Source organism: Sinohyriopsis cumingii, chromosome 15, assembly GCF_028554795.1.
Source record: "Sinohyriopsis cumingii isolate HCF-2022 chromosome 15, ASM2855479v2, whole genome shotgun sequence".
Classification (NCBI taxonomy): domain Eukaryota; kingdom Metazoa; phylum Mollusca; class Bivalvia; order Unionida; family Unionidae; genus Sinohyriopsis; species Sinohyriopsis cumingii.
This window is the reverse complement of record NC_142975.1, coordinates 60103948-60122017: the sequence shown is the minus strand read 5'-3', so window position 1 is coordinate 60122017 and position 18070 is coordinate 60103948. Positions and strand designations below refer to the sequence as shown.

Genomic DNA, 18070 nt, shown 5'->3' with positions numbered 1-18070 from the left:
GCAGATACAAACAACCTAATCTTGCACATGTCAGTCTCTTAGTACATATTATCAGCTCCCTCCTAAATTATTTTCACGCACACACACACACACACACACACACACACACACACACACATTCTTAATGTGTTCATATTTAAAGGCGGGAGTCCGAATGAATATTGTAACCCTAACGAACATTATTGTGCAAAATATCATCGATTACGATCCATAGACCTGGGATTTTTTAAAACATGAATATCAGTGGTCCAAACATGTTCTCGTTGATGAGAAGAGATTTAAAATTGCAAAAATTACTGTCAAGTTTAATCTGGTTGACTTTTCTGCATATTATTGAGCAAGACAGCACCGATGTTTATTACAGTCCACGGACGTGTTGGTATATAAATATTTTTAAAAAAATGACAAAATTCAATGTCAAGTGGCATTCATTAAAAATTTGTGTATGAATACATGTCACATGACATTTCATAACTAAGGATGACAGCAGGAATTTCCAAAAGTTAAATAAATAAGAAAACAATAGAACGGGTTAATAAATCATGTTCTGTAAGATAAATCTGACACCTGTCATCTTAGCCAAGTTTCGTCGTGGAAAAACAAAACAAGCTGTTTACTGTTTGGACAAGTGTTCGGTCTGCATACTATTATTATGTCATGCCGATAAGTTATACACATTGGCGGACATACCTGTGGAGATAAAGACTGGTCAACTTCTCATTCCATACAATCCCCTCGATACATTATTCATATCACATAACTTGTCATCCATCCACCCCACCCAGTCCCCGTTATTAATGCCATTAAAACTCTATCAAGATCCATCCCATAAAATCAATTTTAATGTTTCGTTATAAAATGTCTTCTCAAATCTTAAATGAAATGTAAAGAGCGGTTTATCATCGAAATAAAGTGGTTTAGGTCATTGAAGAATATTATCATTTGAATTGCGCTTTTTCGCATCAAAAATATTGTTAAATGCGTGATTGCCTCGTATTTTTGTGAAACAGATATAATAATTGGCATGTTTGTACAGATCAGTACATGTGTAAGAGACAGTCATTAGCAAGTTTGTGCAAATCTGTACACGTGTAAGAGGCAGCATTAGCATGTTTGTGCAAATCTGTACACGTGTAAGAGACAGTCATTAGCATGTTTGTGCAAATCTGTACACGTGTAAAAGACATTCATTAACATGTTTGTGCAAATCGGTACAGGTGTAAGAGACAGTCATTAGCATGTTTGTGCAAATCTGCACATGTGTAAGAGACAGTCATTAGCATGTTTGTGCAAATCGGTACAGGTGTAAGAGACAGGCATTAGCAAGTTTGTGCAAATCTGTATACGTTTAAGAGTCATTTGCATGTTAGTAATGCCATTAAAACTCTATAAAGATCCATCCCATAAAACGATTTTAATGTTTCGTTATAAAATCTCTTCTCAAATCTTGAATGAAATGTGAAGAGCGTTTATCATCGAAATAAAGTGGTTTAGATCATTGAAAATATTATTTGAATTGCGCTTTTTTGCATAAAAATATTGTTAAATGCGTGATTGCCTCTTATTTTTATGAAACAGAGATACTAATTGGCATGTTTGTACATATCAGTACATGTGTAAGAGACAGTCATTAGCAAGTTTGTGTAAATCTGTACACGTGTATGAGGCAGTCATTAGCACGTTTGTGCAAATCGGTACACATGTAAGAGACGGTCATTAGCATGTTTGCACAGATCAGTACATGTGTAAGAGACAGTCATTAGCAAGTTTGTGCAAATCTGTACACGTGTAAGAGACAGTCATTTGCATGTTAGTAAAGATCAGCACATGTGGAAGAGACAGTCATTATCGTGTTGTACAGATCAGTACATGTGCAAGAGACATGAATTAGCAGGTTTGTACGGTTCAGTACATGTGTTATGGATACTCAAGTATTGTCTATGTCATATATGCATCACGTACTATGCTTTAGAAAAAGCGTTGAGCCACCACATCTTTAAGAGACCAGCTTTTTCAAAGTTACAGTAAATATGGAAGAACAAGATGAAACATTATGAGAGGAAATATTATGAAAATCTTTATTTCAATCTCCCTCTTGTTTAATCAACCTTCTAAGCAGTATTGAGTACAGTGTCCTTGCATAGATTTAAAATAGATACACAAAATAAAGTCACTCTTAATTTATACACGACAACTCGGACGAAGTAGCAACGTACACAACTACACACCTTGTGTGGGAACACGTGTATCCCTCTTCCATCCAGGATTATGTATGAAAGAAATATACGTCAGTTAGCTGTCTATGAGCACAACTTTAGTTTTGTTTTTCTTTCTTGTTTTTTTTTTAAAATTATAAATTATTTTAAGCTAAATACAAATAAACGTATGAAAATTTAACTTGTGTATCCTTTATGAGAGAGAAAAAATGTACCTTTTGAAAACTTACCATCATTTGTTTCAATATCCTACAAATGTAGGGATGCCTTTAATTTAAAAATTAAGAGGAAAAGAATAGCTCCATTATCCATCTTCCTGTGAGCCAAATATGCCAAAAGTTGACAGATGTTTTAATTGATTTTCAAGATCCCTTGCTGTACACATATAATTAAACACCACGTTTCGGCACGTATGCCCTTTTCATGTGCCTAATACATCGCAGATGTATATGACGCTTATACCAACTTTCTTGACAACGTTACATAAATATTTATAAAACCACCATGACAACGTTACGTAATTTAATTTATGCGCGTAATGTCCATGCCCGATGATCGCTCCTACTCACTATTGTTTAAATACGATTTCCACTCGAGTTCAAATTCTTTAAATAACAGTCGGAAAATACAAATAAATAACAACACAAATATGAATTCCACTCGAGTTCAAACTCTTTAATACAATTATGGGGAGAAAACTGATGAATAACAACAAAAATACAAATTCCAATTGAGATCAAATCCTATTCAATAGCAGTGAGGATGATGCTTGAATGTGTATAGACGGTTTCGCACGGAAAATTAATTAATGTTAGCATGGTATTGTTTATATATCTATACGTAACTTTATCAAGGAAGTTATGTCAGCGTCAGATACAGCTGTATTTAACATGCACTTCGAATATGCAGCTTGTAGTGCAGTAAGTGCTATTTATTTATGTATATGCAAACATTTATCGGCGTCTGTGTTGTGTGTGTGTGTGTATATATATATATATATATATATATATATATATATATATATATATATATATATATATATATATATCTTTCCGTATTTTCTTTCATATTACATCCTACCACGCTTAGTACTTTAATTCCTGGCTGTTGAGATTCGCAATATTACCATTGGGACAAGGTACAAGGAGGTGATTGTTGAAATATATATATATATAAAATCAGACACCAAATAACCAAGTAAAGTTCATACCTTTACATGAATCAGGTTCTGATTCTAATTGCATTGAAGTGCTAAAATACAATCAAAATTTGAAAAGGTAATTATATTTTAATGTTTTAAAGAAACACGTAACTAGTCATAAGCACAACTCGAGTCTGTCATAACAGTTATTGATGTCTACATTCACACAAACACACACGCACGCACACACACACAAACACACGCACACACACACACACACACAACGGTACGAAGCACATAGTACAGTAATACAATATTAAATGTTTGAGGTATAATTAACAAAAAAAGCTAGAAAGTTCCCGATTTCAAGTACAAGACAATTTGTGACCAAGAAGATTACAACAATATCCAACACATGACTCCTAACTTAAGTTTTATATGATATTTTTTTATATAAAAAAACGAATTAATTAATTGATAATAATGATATTTTTCTTTTTATTATTATTATTATTGTTATTTTTATTATTCCTTAGTCATCGGCACCTTCATCTTACACAAAATGCTGTCAATGAGAATTTAGAAATGTAGATGAGATGTTGATCTGCATTCATTTCCATTAGATGTCAGCAATCAAGTAGTTACCTGAAGAAAGAAGAAGAAAAAAAGAATCGTCAGCATGAATATATGGCCAAATTGATCACAAAAAATACAAACTGTCATCCAGTTATGAAACTCGCCTTTCAGGAGAACCCAACTTATAAATGGAGCATTTAACAAAAAATGTACTAGATCATTTGCTCAGACAATAAAATCGAGTCAACCGTTTCATGTAACAAAGAGATTAAATGACATACGTATATTTCACCTCATTTGTTACCAGAAATGATAAATAAATAATCAAAAAGAATGAATTAAATTATTAATGTTGCTATCTTAAATGCTATAAACCAAAAGTATTATACGTTATCATGGTAAGATAGGGGTGGGAGTGGAACTGAATTCAACACTATCTTGCGTCTGTAGGATGCAAGACGCTAGTTTTTGTACACAAGTATTAAAACGACATTTGTAAGCATACATGCTTCTATTGACATCCATGGCAAGGAACGACTTATACATTTCCAATCGAGATATGGAAATATGCTGGCCCGATCACACAAAAGGAAACAAGAGTTTTATTGACATGACTAAAACGGTTTCTCTACAAATAACACGTTAAAATTGCCGTGACAAAAAATGTATTGTTTTATTTCTCTTTTCTGAAAACAAAAGGTGCAAGCTATCTCGCACGAAAGATTTAGTTTTTAATTTAAAAAAAAACAACAATCGGAATAATAAAAAAATCAAGATAGTATGCCAGCGCATGTGGGTATATGGTGTAAAGAAAGACTCCGGATGTGTGCTAACAAGAGTCTGTCCTAAATTCTCGTACAAACAACACACAGCCGACAGAAGCGCAGAGTAGGTGACAATTATGATTTAAGAGTAACTTTTTGCAGATATATTTAAAACCAACTTTTCGCTCACATGTAAACAATACCCTGTTTTGTTTGTCATTTAGAAATGAGTGGCCCGTTATTGCAAATGTTAGATCCTGTGCTGACAGATAATAGTACATTTAAATATTTCTCTATGCATGCTGCTCTGTATAAAACAATCGAATCACCTTGCCGACGTGTATCTTTTTATTTTAATAACCCCACAATCACTATGCAAAACGTGTGGCTTCTTCGGCTGAGAGAGAGAGAGAGAGAGAGAGAGAGACGGGGCAGGCAAGCAAAGAGCATACCAACATAATGAAATTAGTATGTGGAGAATAAATAGAGCTGTCATGGAACGGCTTTGATATTTCCTTCTGTCTCCATAAGTATGACGTGTTAAAGGTATGTTGACAGGCTGTCACTGGTAGCTTGTCACTAGCAACACCGTGTAAAGGACTTCAGACATGTCAATCAATCAAACAACCCGGCGTGACAATTCTCTTGTCCGACAAAGACATTTATAACATCCATATATATATATATATATATATATATATATATATATATATATATATATATATATATATATATATGCCCGGGAAAATAGCCAGAACAGAGCAGATACGATGTAAAACTATTGCAACACACACACACAATAATTGATTATATCGGGCAAAATGCTGATCGTGGATATTATCAAATAGAAGCTGCGAAATACTCCAATATGACAAGCATGTTAACAGCCAGAGTAAAATCTTTAATTGTTACGTGCTCAGGCCGCTTTTGGAGGTGTTTTAAGATCAGCCGTACTCATATAAATGAACTGCACTTGTTTTGTGTAAACCACCCCCACCCCAATCCAGATTTTGTAGGCCCTATTGTACATTTTCTGCAGTGAAAGCCTTTAACAGCGTGTCCCCTCAAATAGTAAAACATATAGTTTAGGGTTGGCCTCTCATGAAATAAAACCTTTATAACAGGGACAGCTACGTTTGGTATACAATTCATATACATGTACTTATAATCTGATCATGTTAGAAAATCAACCATACACGTTGTGCCATTTGAAAACATTCACACAAACACGAGCGAATTCTAGAAGTCGATGTTGTTGTAAGGTTTAACGATATTTTCAGCACAATACAGGCTATACACGGGGGCCAATACAACTGGTGGGGGAAGAATCTTGGAAAGATCCACCGACCCACGAGAAACTACTGGCAGGCTTTCTCATGTACTCACATTAGCCAAGCCTGAGACTCGAACCCACGCAGACAGAGGTGAGATGGCAGTGATCCGGATCGGTGGGAGCTTTAGACCACTCAACCAATCTGGGCCCCGAAAGAAATTGAATTCAAGACTAATAAGTCTTTACTTGTACTCCTGAAAACGTCTGCGTACAGCAACCTATGTAGGGTTCCTTTAATGATAACCTGATTTGAAAACATCTTGCACAAAGTTGGTACTGTGTGTAGCGGCTGTATTGCCGCGCATGCGCACTCGCGCATTTATGTCAGATGAAAAAAGAAACTAAAATATTGATTGGTTAATGTATATTAACTGTACGCTTTCTCGCTTTAGAAAGTCTTTTTCAGAATTTTTCTCTCACCAAATTTAAATACAACAAACAGTCGATATTGTCAAGCTGTATATTGCATGCAAAGTTTCTTTCTTTATAAAAGATTTCAGCAATTTATATCCAGTTATCTTCTTTGGTTGCAGGATTCTGTTTTAGGAAGTAGCCGATAATTCACAGTAAAACAGGAACGGTTAAATAAATAAATAAATAAATAAATAAATAAATAAATAATGTTATTTTTAAAAAGTTTTGATACCCTTCTGCACATGCGTGAGCGAAATAGCGAACGAAACACAGCTGGGCATCAGATTCAATGAAATCTCTTGAAAACATGTATTTGGATGTATTCAGAAGTACTCCCAAAATGCATTTTCTACTCTCATTTCAGGCAAAAATGACAAAAATGTCCAGTGGTTAAGGAGTTTATAAGTATTTAATCGAAATAATGGCTTGAATATCAAACCTAGCCATCCATTTATGAGCACAATAGAGTGTATACAGCTTCATAGCTACACGTTTAATAGCTTTTGTACAATCACTATACAAATGATTCAGTTCATCTTCACAGACCCATACAAGTACGCACGGACAGCAGCAAATCAATATGCATCCTTTGATAATATGAAAACAAACTGAATTCAATATGATATCGCACTAAGGACATACACAATTGTTTTCAAGAGAAGATGTATGCGATTTTTTTAAGTGTGTTATTTTGGTGTGATATTTTATTTTGAATTTCAAATTTGCTTTTAAAATGTTTCTAAATCATTTTTTAAATATATTTTGTTTGAAATTGTTACATATAATGTATTTTCTTGTTTCTTTTACGCAATATTCCTTTTGAGTATTAGTGTGTTTCCATGTGAGTGTTTTTTCCATGTGTTTTTTATATTGTTTTTTTTTTAACGTTTATTATTGTGGTTTGTCTTAAGTCTGTTTAAAACGGATTCTAGTGCAAAAGATGTAGAAATACAAACGTATAAAAGAATCGTTTTACGGGATGGTTTAAAATTTAAAGATTATTTTTTTACCCCGCTGAACGTTTGCAGCTGTCACAATTATGTTTTTTGTTTAAATATTTGACGACTGTTACTTCGTAAAATAAATCAAAATTCATAGTAGAATTGTAATAAGACAAGAGGAATTTTCACTATTGCATTTAAATATTACACAAAAAAGTACTGGACCAATTTACTGCTTCATTTCTTGAACACATTTTTCCCACCACTGTAGTTTCTAACAAAGACATAAAATATAATTGATCCCTTATTACATTATTTTATTTCTGTATAATTTTATCATTAGTGCATCTAATAAAATGAGACATATAAATAGCATTATAAACACTACAACTTAGAGAACAAACATTATGAAATCCTTGTAAACATTTTTAAAAGCAAATTTATGATATATAAAATCAAAGGACATTAACAAAACAATATTAAAGAAATTAGTAAAGTACATTATACAACACACGTTTTAAAATAACAATAAAAAACACGCAAAAACATTAATTTATTTTTTTAAGAGAGAATACATCTTGAAACATATTTTTTTTTAAAAACCCACAACGCAAACACTAAAAACGTTCAACTAAAAAACACAAAATCCAACACGAATAAATCACAAATAGAAGACACGATACTAAAATACATTTATAGAAACATAAAAGAACTCATTTATAAAGTGCACAGTATAAAACATACATCATAACAAGAATCCTCGAGGGGACTGACGCTCTACTGGGCGAAAGGAATTTCCAGGAATTCAAGACCGTTTCTTCATTTTCGTTGTCGAGTGCTTAAACAATCTCTGATATTCTTTAGCGACATCAAGATTTCCAATTTAGCCGCTGTAGTACACATATTGGATGCCAGAGTGGCACCACTTTCATTTAGAACAAATTAGACATCATTAGAAGTCTTTCGTTAAAAACCTCGCATCATAACAATCATCCATACAGGGAAGAGTAGTGATAACAAGATTTTTCAGACAGTCGTAGTGGCAGACATGTTGGATGTACGACTTGGATCAACTGAACATCATAAAAGTTGTTTGGGGGTAGAAAACCAGACGTCAAATATAACCTTCTCTTCAGAAGGAGTTGCAGTGGGAAGATTTTTTAACACGGATGCCGTTGTGGCCATACTGGATTTCAGATCGGTACCATTTTATTTAGTACCAACTAGATATCAACATAAGTCTTTCAGTGAAAATCTTATGTTGACAAGACTATCCAATCAGGAGAAGTAGCGATAACAAGAGTTTCAAAATGGCAACTGTATCAGCCCTAGTGGATGTGCGAACATCGCCCTTTTCATTTAGGGCAAATTATACACTGGAATGAATGTATACTTAATGTCAAAAATAGAGAACTCGAAAACAAGACGAAACAATATAACAATTAAACAACCCAAAACAAAACAAAGCAAGAAACACACATAACAAAACAAACGTATTAAAAATTAAAATAAAAATTACCCCCCTCCAACAAAGAGAAAGGTTACTTGAGAACTAAAATAAATAGCAACCAAATGAAAAATACCCAAATCTAAAAGGAATAAATAAATAAATAAATAAATAAATAAATAAATAAAACGAAAAACAGAGCAGCAAGAATAATAAAGAGGGAGAAAGAAAAAAAAAACAATTTATCAACTGTTAGGTTCCTTATGGCAAAGTGGAGTTTAAAGAACTATTTTTAGATGTACCTAGGTAAAGAATACATACTTAACTAATAGTTCCTATTAGTATCTCTTAGCATGTCCTGTTTTTATTTTTTAAAAAAAAGGACTTCCAAAGCCTTCTATAATTACAATAATACACCGAATCGTAATTTCTGTCCAAACAAACATATTGTTGGTAAACATGGAATAGAAGACATAAAAAAGCAACAACATTTGTAAAAGTTCCAAAATTGATCGAAATAAATTAAAAGAATGTTGAAACTTTGAGAAGAAATATAAAAAAGTAAATTTTAAAATCATTATCGGGAAATGTGTTCATTTTAATGGGGGATATTTATAAACAAACCTTCCATGTTAATAACTGACCAAATAAACACAGTAAAGATAAAAGTAGTTAATATAAACGAAGAATCAGATAAATGATAACGAACAATCAGAAGACGACATATCTGGACTTGTTGCAAGAAGAAGAAATCGTGAAGACAAACCAAATAGCGAACAAAAGGTTCTTACGTCGTACTCTTATATATGTTAAAGATTTGATGCTATTCAATTTATCATGCCTAATGAATAAAACATATACGCAGAAAATATCACCCAATTTTTCTTTCCCCGTTATGTAGTAGATTTACTGGATTGCAAAATGTTATATTGTACAGTAAATAAGTTTATTTCATGTTCGCTCCTACCAAACCCACTTGTGTGTGTTTTTTGTTTGTGTGTTGTTCTTTTTTTTCTTTCTTTCTATAAGCATCTATTATTTATGTCTGGACCCTTTTCTCTTCTCCCTTTTGGTAAGTCTAAACATCGTTTTGGTGCAATCCGCATTAGCATCTGTAAATAATAAAAGTTGGCTTTGTGTTGTTTGCTTGTTTACTTCTTCTTCTTCTCTCTCTCTCTCTTATGTTTTTGTAGCAGATTTTGTTCTATTTTTATTAGCTCACTGTTTCGTTTTCTTGTGCACATTTTTTATTTCTAGAATCGATGAACAAGGAATTGTCAACAACTCTTGATCATTTTGACGATTTTTGATATATTTTATTTTCATCTTAGAATGCTAGTTTTCGTTGCTTTCAGGGAAGTTGTGTGGTTGTAATTGTTGTTTTTAGTGTACCTTTTGAAATGTATTTTAAAATGTGCGATTTTTTCTAATGTTTTATAAATGTGTCTTTCTCAGTATTTTAACAAATGTATGCTGCTAGTTGTTAACTGAATGTGTTTTGCGTTTTTAAAATGATTTGTCAATCGTTTTACGGTGTGCTTTTAAATTTGTTTTTCACAAATGAGTGTTTTAACAGACTTTTTAATGTGTGTCTTCTGAAAATGTGGGTTTTAATTCGTTTTCATGCTTTTTTATGGAGTGGTATAATATTTTGTTCGTTCTGGCTGCGTTCTCTTTCTTACTGTGCTCGGGCAGTGTTTCTTTTATGTGGAATGTTACTATGTATTTTCAACGTATTTTTGTTATACTGTTTTAATTATTAGCAATAATGGAAAACAAAATACAGAAACACAATATAGAAAAATGTGGCCCATTATTGTGTGTGTTGCTTTAAACATCACACATGGAGAACTGAGGTGGCATGTACGTATACAAATGTACTGAAAATGCCTTGGGGAAAGAAAAGCTTAAAGAACATACTGGCTAAATTTTCTATTAATGTTGGTGTCATTTACATTCTTTCATAGACCATACGGATCATTTACTCAACAAAGAAGGGACATGCCATTTATGCAACTAGCATTCTCCCCTGTATCTCGTTATGCCCCTGGGAGCTAGACCGTGATTCATAAATTAGAAATTGTTCAAAGCGACACACTTAAAATACTTGCACTTACTTGATATTATAAGGCGAAATTAATCTGTACATTCAAAATAAAGTATTAGCTGTGCCCTTACCCTCCTGCGGCACCAACCCTATAATCAAAACTTGGAAACCACTGAAATCCCCATGAAAGGCAGCTGCGGTCATTGTGTGTGTGTGACTAGGTTAACGTAGCTGTAACAATTTTTCAGTCATATCGCTACGATGTCTGCAGTGGGGCAGTTTATAGTGATGACTAGCACTGGGACATCATGCCGCTGACATGTAGCATGATGTTCCACCCAGTCGCATTATTCCGACACCAGGCCGACTAGTCCTAACATTAACCTCTGAATGCTGAACGCCTAGCGAGGCAGCTGTTAGTACCATTTTGTCAGTCTTTGGTATGACTCGGCCGGGGTTCGAACCCACGACCTCCCACTTTTGATGCGGACGCTCTAACCACTAGACCACTGGATCAGTCGGTCATTTAGTATTTAAGACGTTGGACTCGTGACCAGAAAGTTGCATGTTCGATTCCTACTATCAGCCGAATTCCTCCTGAATTATATGATGACCTCGCTCGTTATCGAACTCGTGTGAAATATTGACGATACAAACTTACATACGAAACTCGACCAAAATCTCATCAGACGTGTTGTCTTTAGAGTGTTGACATGCTCTTCCAATCCGATTCAAAAGCACCTCATTAATATGTTTGGATACCGTTCATAACTGAACTCTTCAAATGTCTCAATTGTTATACGTGTACATCTCAGATCAGTTTAAAATTTATCAGATATATATAGTGATTAGAGTGATGAAAAGCTCAGTAGATAGGTGTATATGGTTCAAGATCACAGTGATATAAGCCTACCAACATAATCTAAAACATATGGCCTTAAGCGTGTTAACAAGCTCACCCAATCAAATGGAAAATCATCGCATTAATATGCGTGGATGTCGTTTATAATCGAACTCATCAGAAATCGTGATGATACAAGCTTACAGAAATATGCTGTATGAATTGTTTACAAGCAGATCACCCCATTTCTATACAAGATCACGTGATTACTATGCATGGATCTCCTTCATTATCGAATTTATCCAAGAGCTGGATGATATAAGCATATATTCTAAGTTTGATCAAACTCGGATCAGATTTACTAACAAATCTCAGCCAATCACATGCAAGATCACACCATTAATATGCATTAAACTCGGATCAGATTTATGACGTCTAGGATACTAATAAAACTCAGCCAATCACATGCAAGATCACATCAGTAAAATGCATGGCTCTGCTCATTATTGAACTCATCCAAGAGCTTGATGGTTTAAGCATATATTCTAAGTTTAACCAAAATCAAATGTGGATTTCAGAGTGGTGATAAGCTAAACAATTCAGGTGTCAAAATAGCCCCAAATTTCTGTGCAGCAGTTTATGTTAGATAAGTTGCGAACATGTTTTCTACTTTTATCATTTCTTTTTTTCTACGATTTGAAAAAATTGTCAAGCTCATCAAAACCATGAGATTTTAAGGACAAACTTTGGTCAATATCGGTTTGGCGATTTCTGAGAAATATTTTCACTTTTTATATTTGATGCTGGATCGCCATAATTTGTAAAACAAAATCAGTAATTGTCTCATGCCAGGATACATGTAACCAAGAATAGTCAAAATCTATGCATTCGATTTAGAGAAAACGTCATTAATTACGGCAGCCAAATATTTCGGTCAACAAGAGCGTAAAAAAAAAAGAGTACAGCAAAAAAGAAACTGAACAAGGTGTGACCCCCCCCCCCCAAAAAAAAAAAAAAAAAACATTAGTTCAAGCTAAGGCCAACACTCTCAATGTTCTGGTCATCCAGATAAGGCTTAATCAGCTTTAGCACCTGGACGTCTTTAGAGCTACTGGTGTTACCTGTAGTGTCAGGAAAAGCATTTTCATTGAAGATTTCCTATCACAGGATATTTGTGCAAGCGTTCTCCTTGGAAAAGAAACAAACAATTTTAAATATTATTTAAAATTTTAAGCAAACAAAATTGCGAGTTACGTGATATGAGGTATCTACTAAAATGTATAATTTCTCATTTCTTTCAGAGTCCTGTTTAGTATTAACGATGTCCCCAAAGTGTTGTGCAAGTCGTTGAGAGGTATTTTGAGCCGCATCAGACGCTTTTGAGCCAGTTTGACATACTTGTCTCTCCCTGTTACCCCAATCAACTTCAGCTATTCATATGGTGCAAAACACACTTCCAAATAGATTGGAAGAAACATCAGAAATTATTTTAAGGAACTCTCTCCGACTTTCGATCAAGTATCGACTCGTCGAGCTTGGACATACCTAACTGTATTCAGTTCTTCGTAAATATGGAAACAAATATTCAAAGGTTATCGGCTGAAAGTCTGCGTACTTTGGCGTTCCTGGCGCCCGCAGTCTTGATGAAAAATGCTTTAAAATCGTTATATTTGAGAGGTTTACCGTATATGGTGACATTGTCATTTATGTACTTGTAGCTTAACTTTACGAACTATATTATGCATTAGTGGCGGTCGCAACCACAATGCATCTGCAACAGACGTCAACAATATTTTGTATTTTATTTCTTTTTCTTCACATGATCACGCCCGTCCTGTAGCAATCAGGTCGCGACCACCAACGTTCTGTTTTTGGAATAACGGTCACCATCAAATCCTTTTGTTCCATATACTATAGCCTCAGAAAGGTTGGCGGTAACGGAAATTTCGTTATGTTCATACATATAAGCAGAATCTTATTAACTATGAGGCCACTGCACATTTTAAAAATGGAGACCATTAATAACAAAAGTTTTTGTCAATTTCTTTCCAGTGCAGATGCTAAGCTAGAGGAAAAATACTCCATTAAACTGCGCACAATGCCGAGTGTTACCTATTATTTTGCTATAACTTCTGCTTATTTCTGCTGTATCACAGCATGCCGTTGCAATAATGACTGCGTTTTGAAAACGCCTGGAAGAACGGACAGTCAACGACACCGAAGAGTGATTCTCATGTTAATATTAACAAAACAGATGCGGTCAGATAATGACATTTTGGTCATGGACACGTGCTCCTATTACATACAAGAGTCCCATGAAGGGACTGACGCTCTTCTAGTGGGTTTATATAATTCCCAGTAATTATATGCAACATCATTTCTTCCTTTTATCTGCTTAGTGTTGAAACCATCTCTGATATTCTTCAACAACCACTTTTAAATAAGCTGCTGCTATTGACACATTGGATTTCAGATTGGCACCATTTTTATTTAGGCCCAACTAAGTATCATAAGAAGTCTACTAGTGAAAACCGCATGTTGAAATAGCCATCGAGATAATATTTTGAAAAAATGCCTTTCCCTAATAAAAGTTTAAAACACGCATGTTGATACTTTTATCACATTGAGGGTAAGCTTGCATCATTTAATTTCGGAAGTAGACATCGTAAGAACTCCTCTGATGAAAGGCCCATGTCACAACAATTTTCAATTTAGGTACAGAAGAGAAGATTTTCAAGACTGCCATCATGAAGGATATACTGGTGATCAGATCCTTTGAATTCATGTCTAACATGACATTATAAAACGTCTTATGGTACCTCCCATTGAATGAATTTTCGTTTTGTAGGAGTAACAAAAAAAATATTTACAAGATGGCTGCCATACTGAATATCAGATTCGCACATCTTCCATTTGAACGAACGAGACATCGTAAGTAATCTTCTGGTGAAAACTAAATGTTGATATGACCAGACATCTAGAAGTATCTACAAGGGTTTCATGATGACCGTTGTGATGACCAAATCCGCGGTCAGATAGCGCCATTTTTCATTTACGACTAACAAAAGATCATAAGAAGTCTTTCGGTGAGAACCATTATGACAATTCATTCAGGATAAGTAGTGATAAAACTTTCAAGATTGCCGTCTGAGCAGCAGTATTTTCATTTAGGACCGACAAAACATAAAAAAATACCTTTCCCTAAAACACGCATGTTGATACGATCATATATTCTGGGAGAATAGCAGGATTTTTATGATTACCACTGTGGCATCCATATTGGAAATGAGCAACACGACATAAGATGCCATCTGGTAAATACTCAGTCTCAATACGAGTTTCCGGTCTGGTGAAATAGCGATAGCATGATTTTCAAGACGTATGTCTTGGTGGCCATATTGAGTTTCGGATCGGCACGATTTTCATTTAGGAATTACTAGGCATCATAAAAAATCCTTTAGGAAAAACCCAATGTTGATATGAGAATCACTCAGGAATAGTAGCAACAGCAAGATATTTAAGACGACATTTGGACGACCATACCGGATGTCTCAGGGGCAGTATTTTCACGTAAAACCAACTAGATCATGGGATGTACGTATATACAGTTTCATGTCAATTCTTCATGAAGTTTAATAGCAGCGATAACAAACTTGCTCTAAAACAGACAGACGACATCATCATATATGCTTTTCTGGTCTATGAGCTAAACAAAAGTCCATCGAAGGGACTGATGCTCTATTAAGGCGAATTTGTTTCCCTAAGAATTCAAGATAAGACAATTTCTTTCTTTCAACTACGGATTGTTAAAGCCAGAGCTGGTATTCTTCATCGATAACATGATTTGCTGTAGTAGGCATATTGTATATCAGCCTGGCACCATTTCATTTAAAGCAGATTAGACATTTTGTTGGTGAAAACCCTGTATCACAATGCTCTTCCATTATTTTGTTGTTGTTGTTATTGGGGGGGGGGGGGGGACAAACAAGATTTTTAAGACGGTCGTTGTAATAATGGATGTACGACTGGCATCATCTGCATTTAGGACAAACTATGTATCATAAAAAGTCTACTGGTGAAAGAAAACCCCGTGTTAATATAGTCGTCCCTTTGGGGTAAGTATAGGTATTAGTTTCCAGATAGCCAATATGGTGGCCATATTTAAAGTAAGCTCAGAACCATTTTCATTTAGGAATAACTAGACATCATAACATTTTTTCAGGTGAAAACACGATTTTTATAAGATTTCCGTTCAGGAGTAGTAGTGACACGATTTTCAAGACAACACAAGCCGTTTAGTGACAACCCCATCTTGATATGACCATTCACTCAGGAATAGCAATAACAAAGTTTTAAAGATAGCCCCATGCGACGGCCATATTGAATGTCTGAGCAGCAAATCTCTATTTACGCCCAACTAAACGATGGGATGAAAGTGTATCTAAAGTTTCATGGCAATCTTCAAATTAGTTTAAAGTAACGATAGCAAACTTGTGCTGAGGGACGGACGACTATAACAGACGAAAGACCATCCCAAACGCTCTTTGGTCTATGTCCAGTAGAACTAAAAACGACCCAAAAGATGAACGTCTATGGTTGGACTAGCTTTGACATGTTTACGTGGAAGTATCACACAAAACCCCAGAACTACTGACAGAAGAGTGTCATTCTGAAAGTAAGATGTTTGGCTTAAAGCTGGCAAATATGGTATATAAAGATTTAGTTTTAAGATGGTTGATCTATACAACACTAACCACATTTTCCTCTTATTTCCGCTTTTGATGTTAACCATACCAGATGAACGCTGACTGAAATTACAGTTCTTTAATGTCCAAAATGCAAGCCACACAGTAGTTCTGTAATGTCAATAAGAAAGTGTACGTTCCGCTATTATTCGGGCGATTTTCTTTTCTAAACCCTAGGCGACGATCTTTACACATCTGACAGTTCAGCGGCCAATCTAAAGTTGAAGAACTTTCCTTTCGATGCAGAGAAAAGAATACGGCCATATTCATGTAAGGGCATTATAAACACAAGGAGAAAAGAATACGGACATATGCATGTACAGGCATTCTAAACACGAGGACAAAACTCAAGTCTGTGTGGCCTTAGCCATCCCAAGATCTGGTTTACACAGAAAACATAATTCACTAATTCTGACTGATCACATTTGCCAAACTCGGATGTAACTAGAAGATTTGTGTAAGGTGGCGAAATTTAAGCCTAGTTTGTAAAGCTTCCTTTTGGACATGCTTTAATTGTCACTCGACAAACTCTGTTACATGCCATTCATGCGTTTTGACTGGGGGAGCATTAGGATAGCATGCATCTTATTAGTAACAAAAACGCTTCAATGCATGATATTAAAACAAAATGCATATTTCTTTAAAGGCTGCAACATTTACACATGTAAAAAGTCTTAGTTTATATTTACTACTTCTAAACGTCTAAAAAATCGGCAAACGAACATGCATGTAGCCGTTACCGACACGGTAACAATCCGTTCCAGGGTTGACAATAAAGCCATACGATGCTGTTTCATCGAAATGACTATAAACTTCCAAGTCCCGCTTACTTAACATCTGACACCTACCATAATGTGCAAACTGTACCTCAATTACTGTGTGAATTGTTTAAATTGCTGCACAACTTTTACCTCTTATTATAACAAGAAACGTCCTTATTAAATATACGATAGTTTCAAAATACAGCCATATTATTATCGTGATAGTGTTTCCTAGTTACCGTACATGATGAAAATATTGATAATGGAACAGGACATAGTGCCTTGATGCACTGGACAAATGAACCTGAATCGATATGTCTTTAAAAAAGATAGTTGTTCAAAGGTAAATACTACATTTGGACGAATTTCTTGTTCAGTAAATCAACCTGATCTGTAATATTGGGTAATTAGTGATATAACCTATTCTCGTTAACTTTGCTTTTTCTAAGGATGCCAAATTCAATAAAACAATTAAGATAACGCACAAGAAAAGAATTAAAAGAAAAATTCGAATAAATAACTATCTTAAACAGAGATGTACAAATACATAATTGAATTGGAATGGGAAGTTCCAGTATCAATGACAGCCATATGCGTGTTCGTTTAGTCGTTTTCTGATAATGTAAACAATTTCAAGTAGTAAACTATGCAGTTTACACGTGTAAATGTTGTAACCGTAAAAGGGTTTAGAAAATGGATGCACATTAAAAATCTCAATTCGAACCTAAAACTACTTGTCAACATAAATGCCACTGCTAGATAAATTACTGCTGTTTCGCTTCCCACTCTGGTAATAAGCCATAGGCGGAAGCGGTAAAACAGCTAATTTACAACAGTACAGAGT

At 34.6% G+C, this 18070-nt stretch overlaps 1 protein-coding gene across 1 annotated transcript in view; it reads right to left on the bottom strand.

Moving 5' to 3' along the window:
* Positions 1-2876: 2876 nt before the first annotated feature.
* Positions 2877-18070, bottom strand: part of LOC149781891 (segment polarity protein dishevelled homolog DVL-3-like) — a 114817-nt gene continuing 99623 nt past the window's right edge. Inside the window, exon 18 of the mRNA XM_089936084.1 lies at positions 2877-4002. Within this exon, the coding sequence (XP_089792210.1) occupies positions 3977-4002 (26 nt within the window). The 3' untranslated portion in view covers positions 2877-3976. The remainder of the gene's footprint in view (positions 4003-18070) is intronic.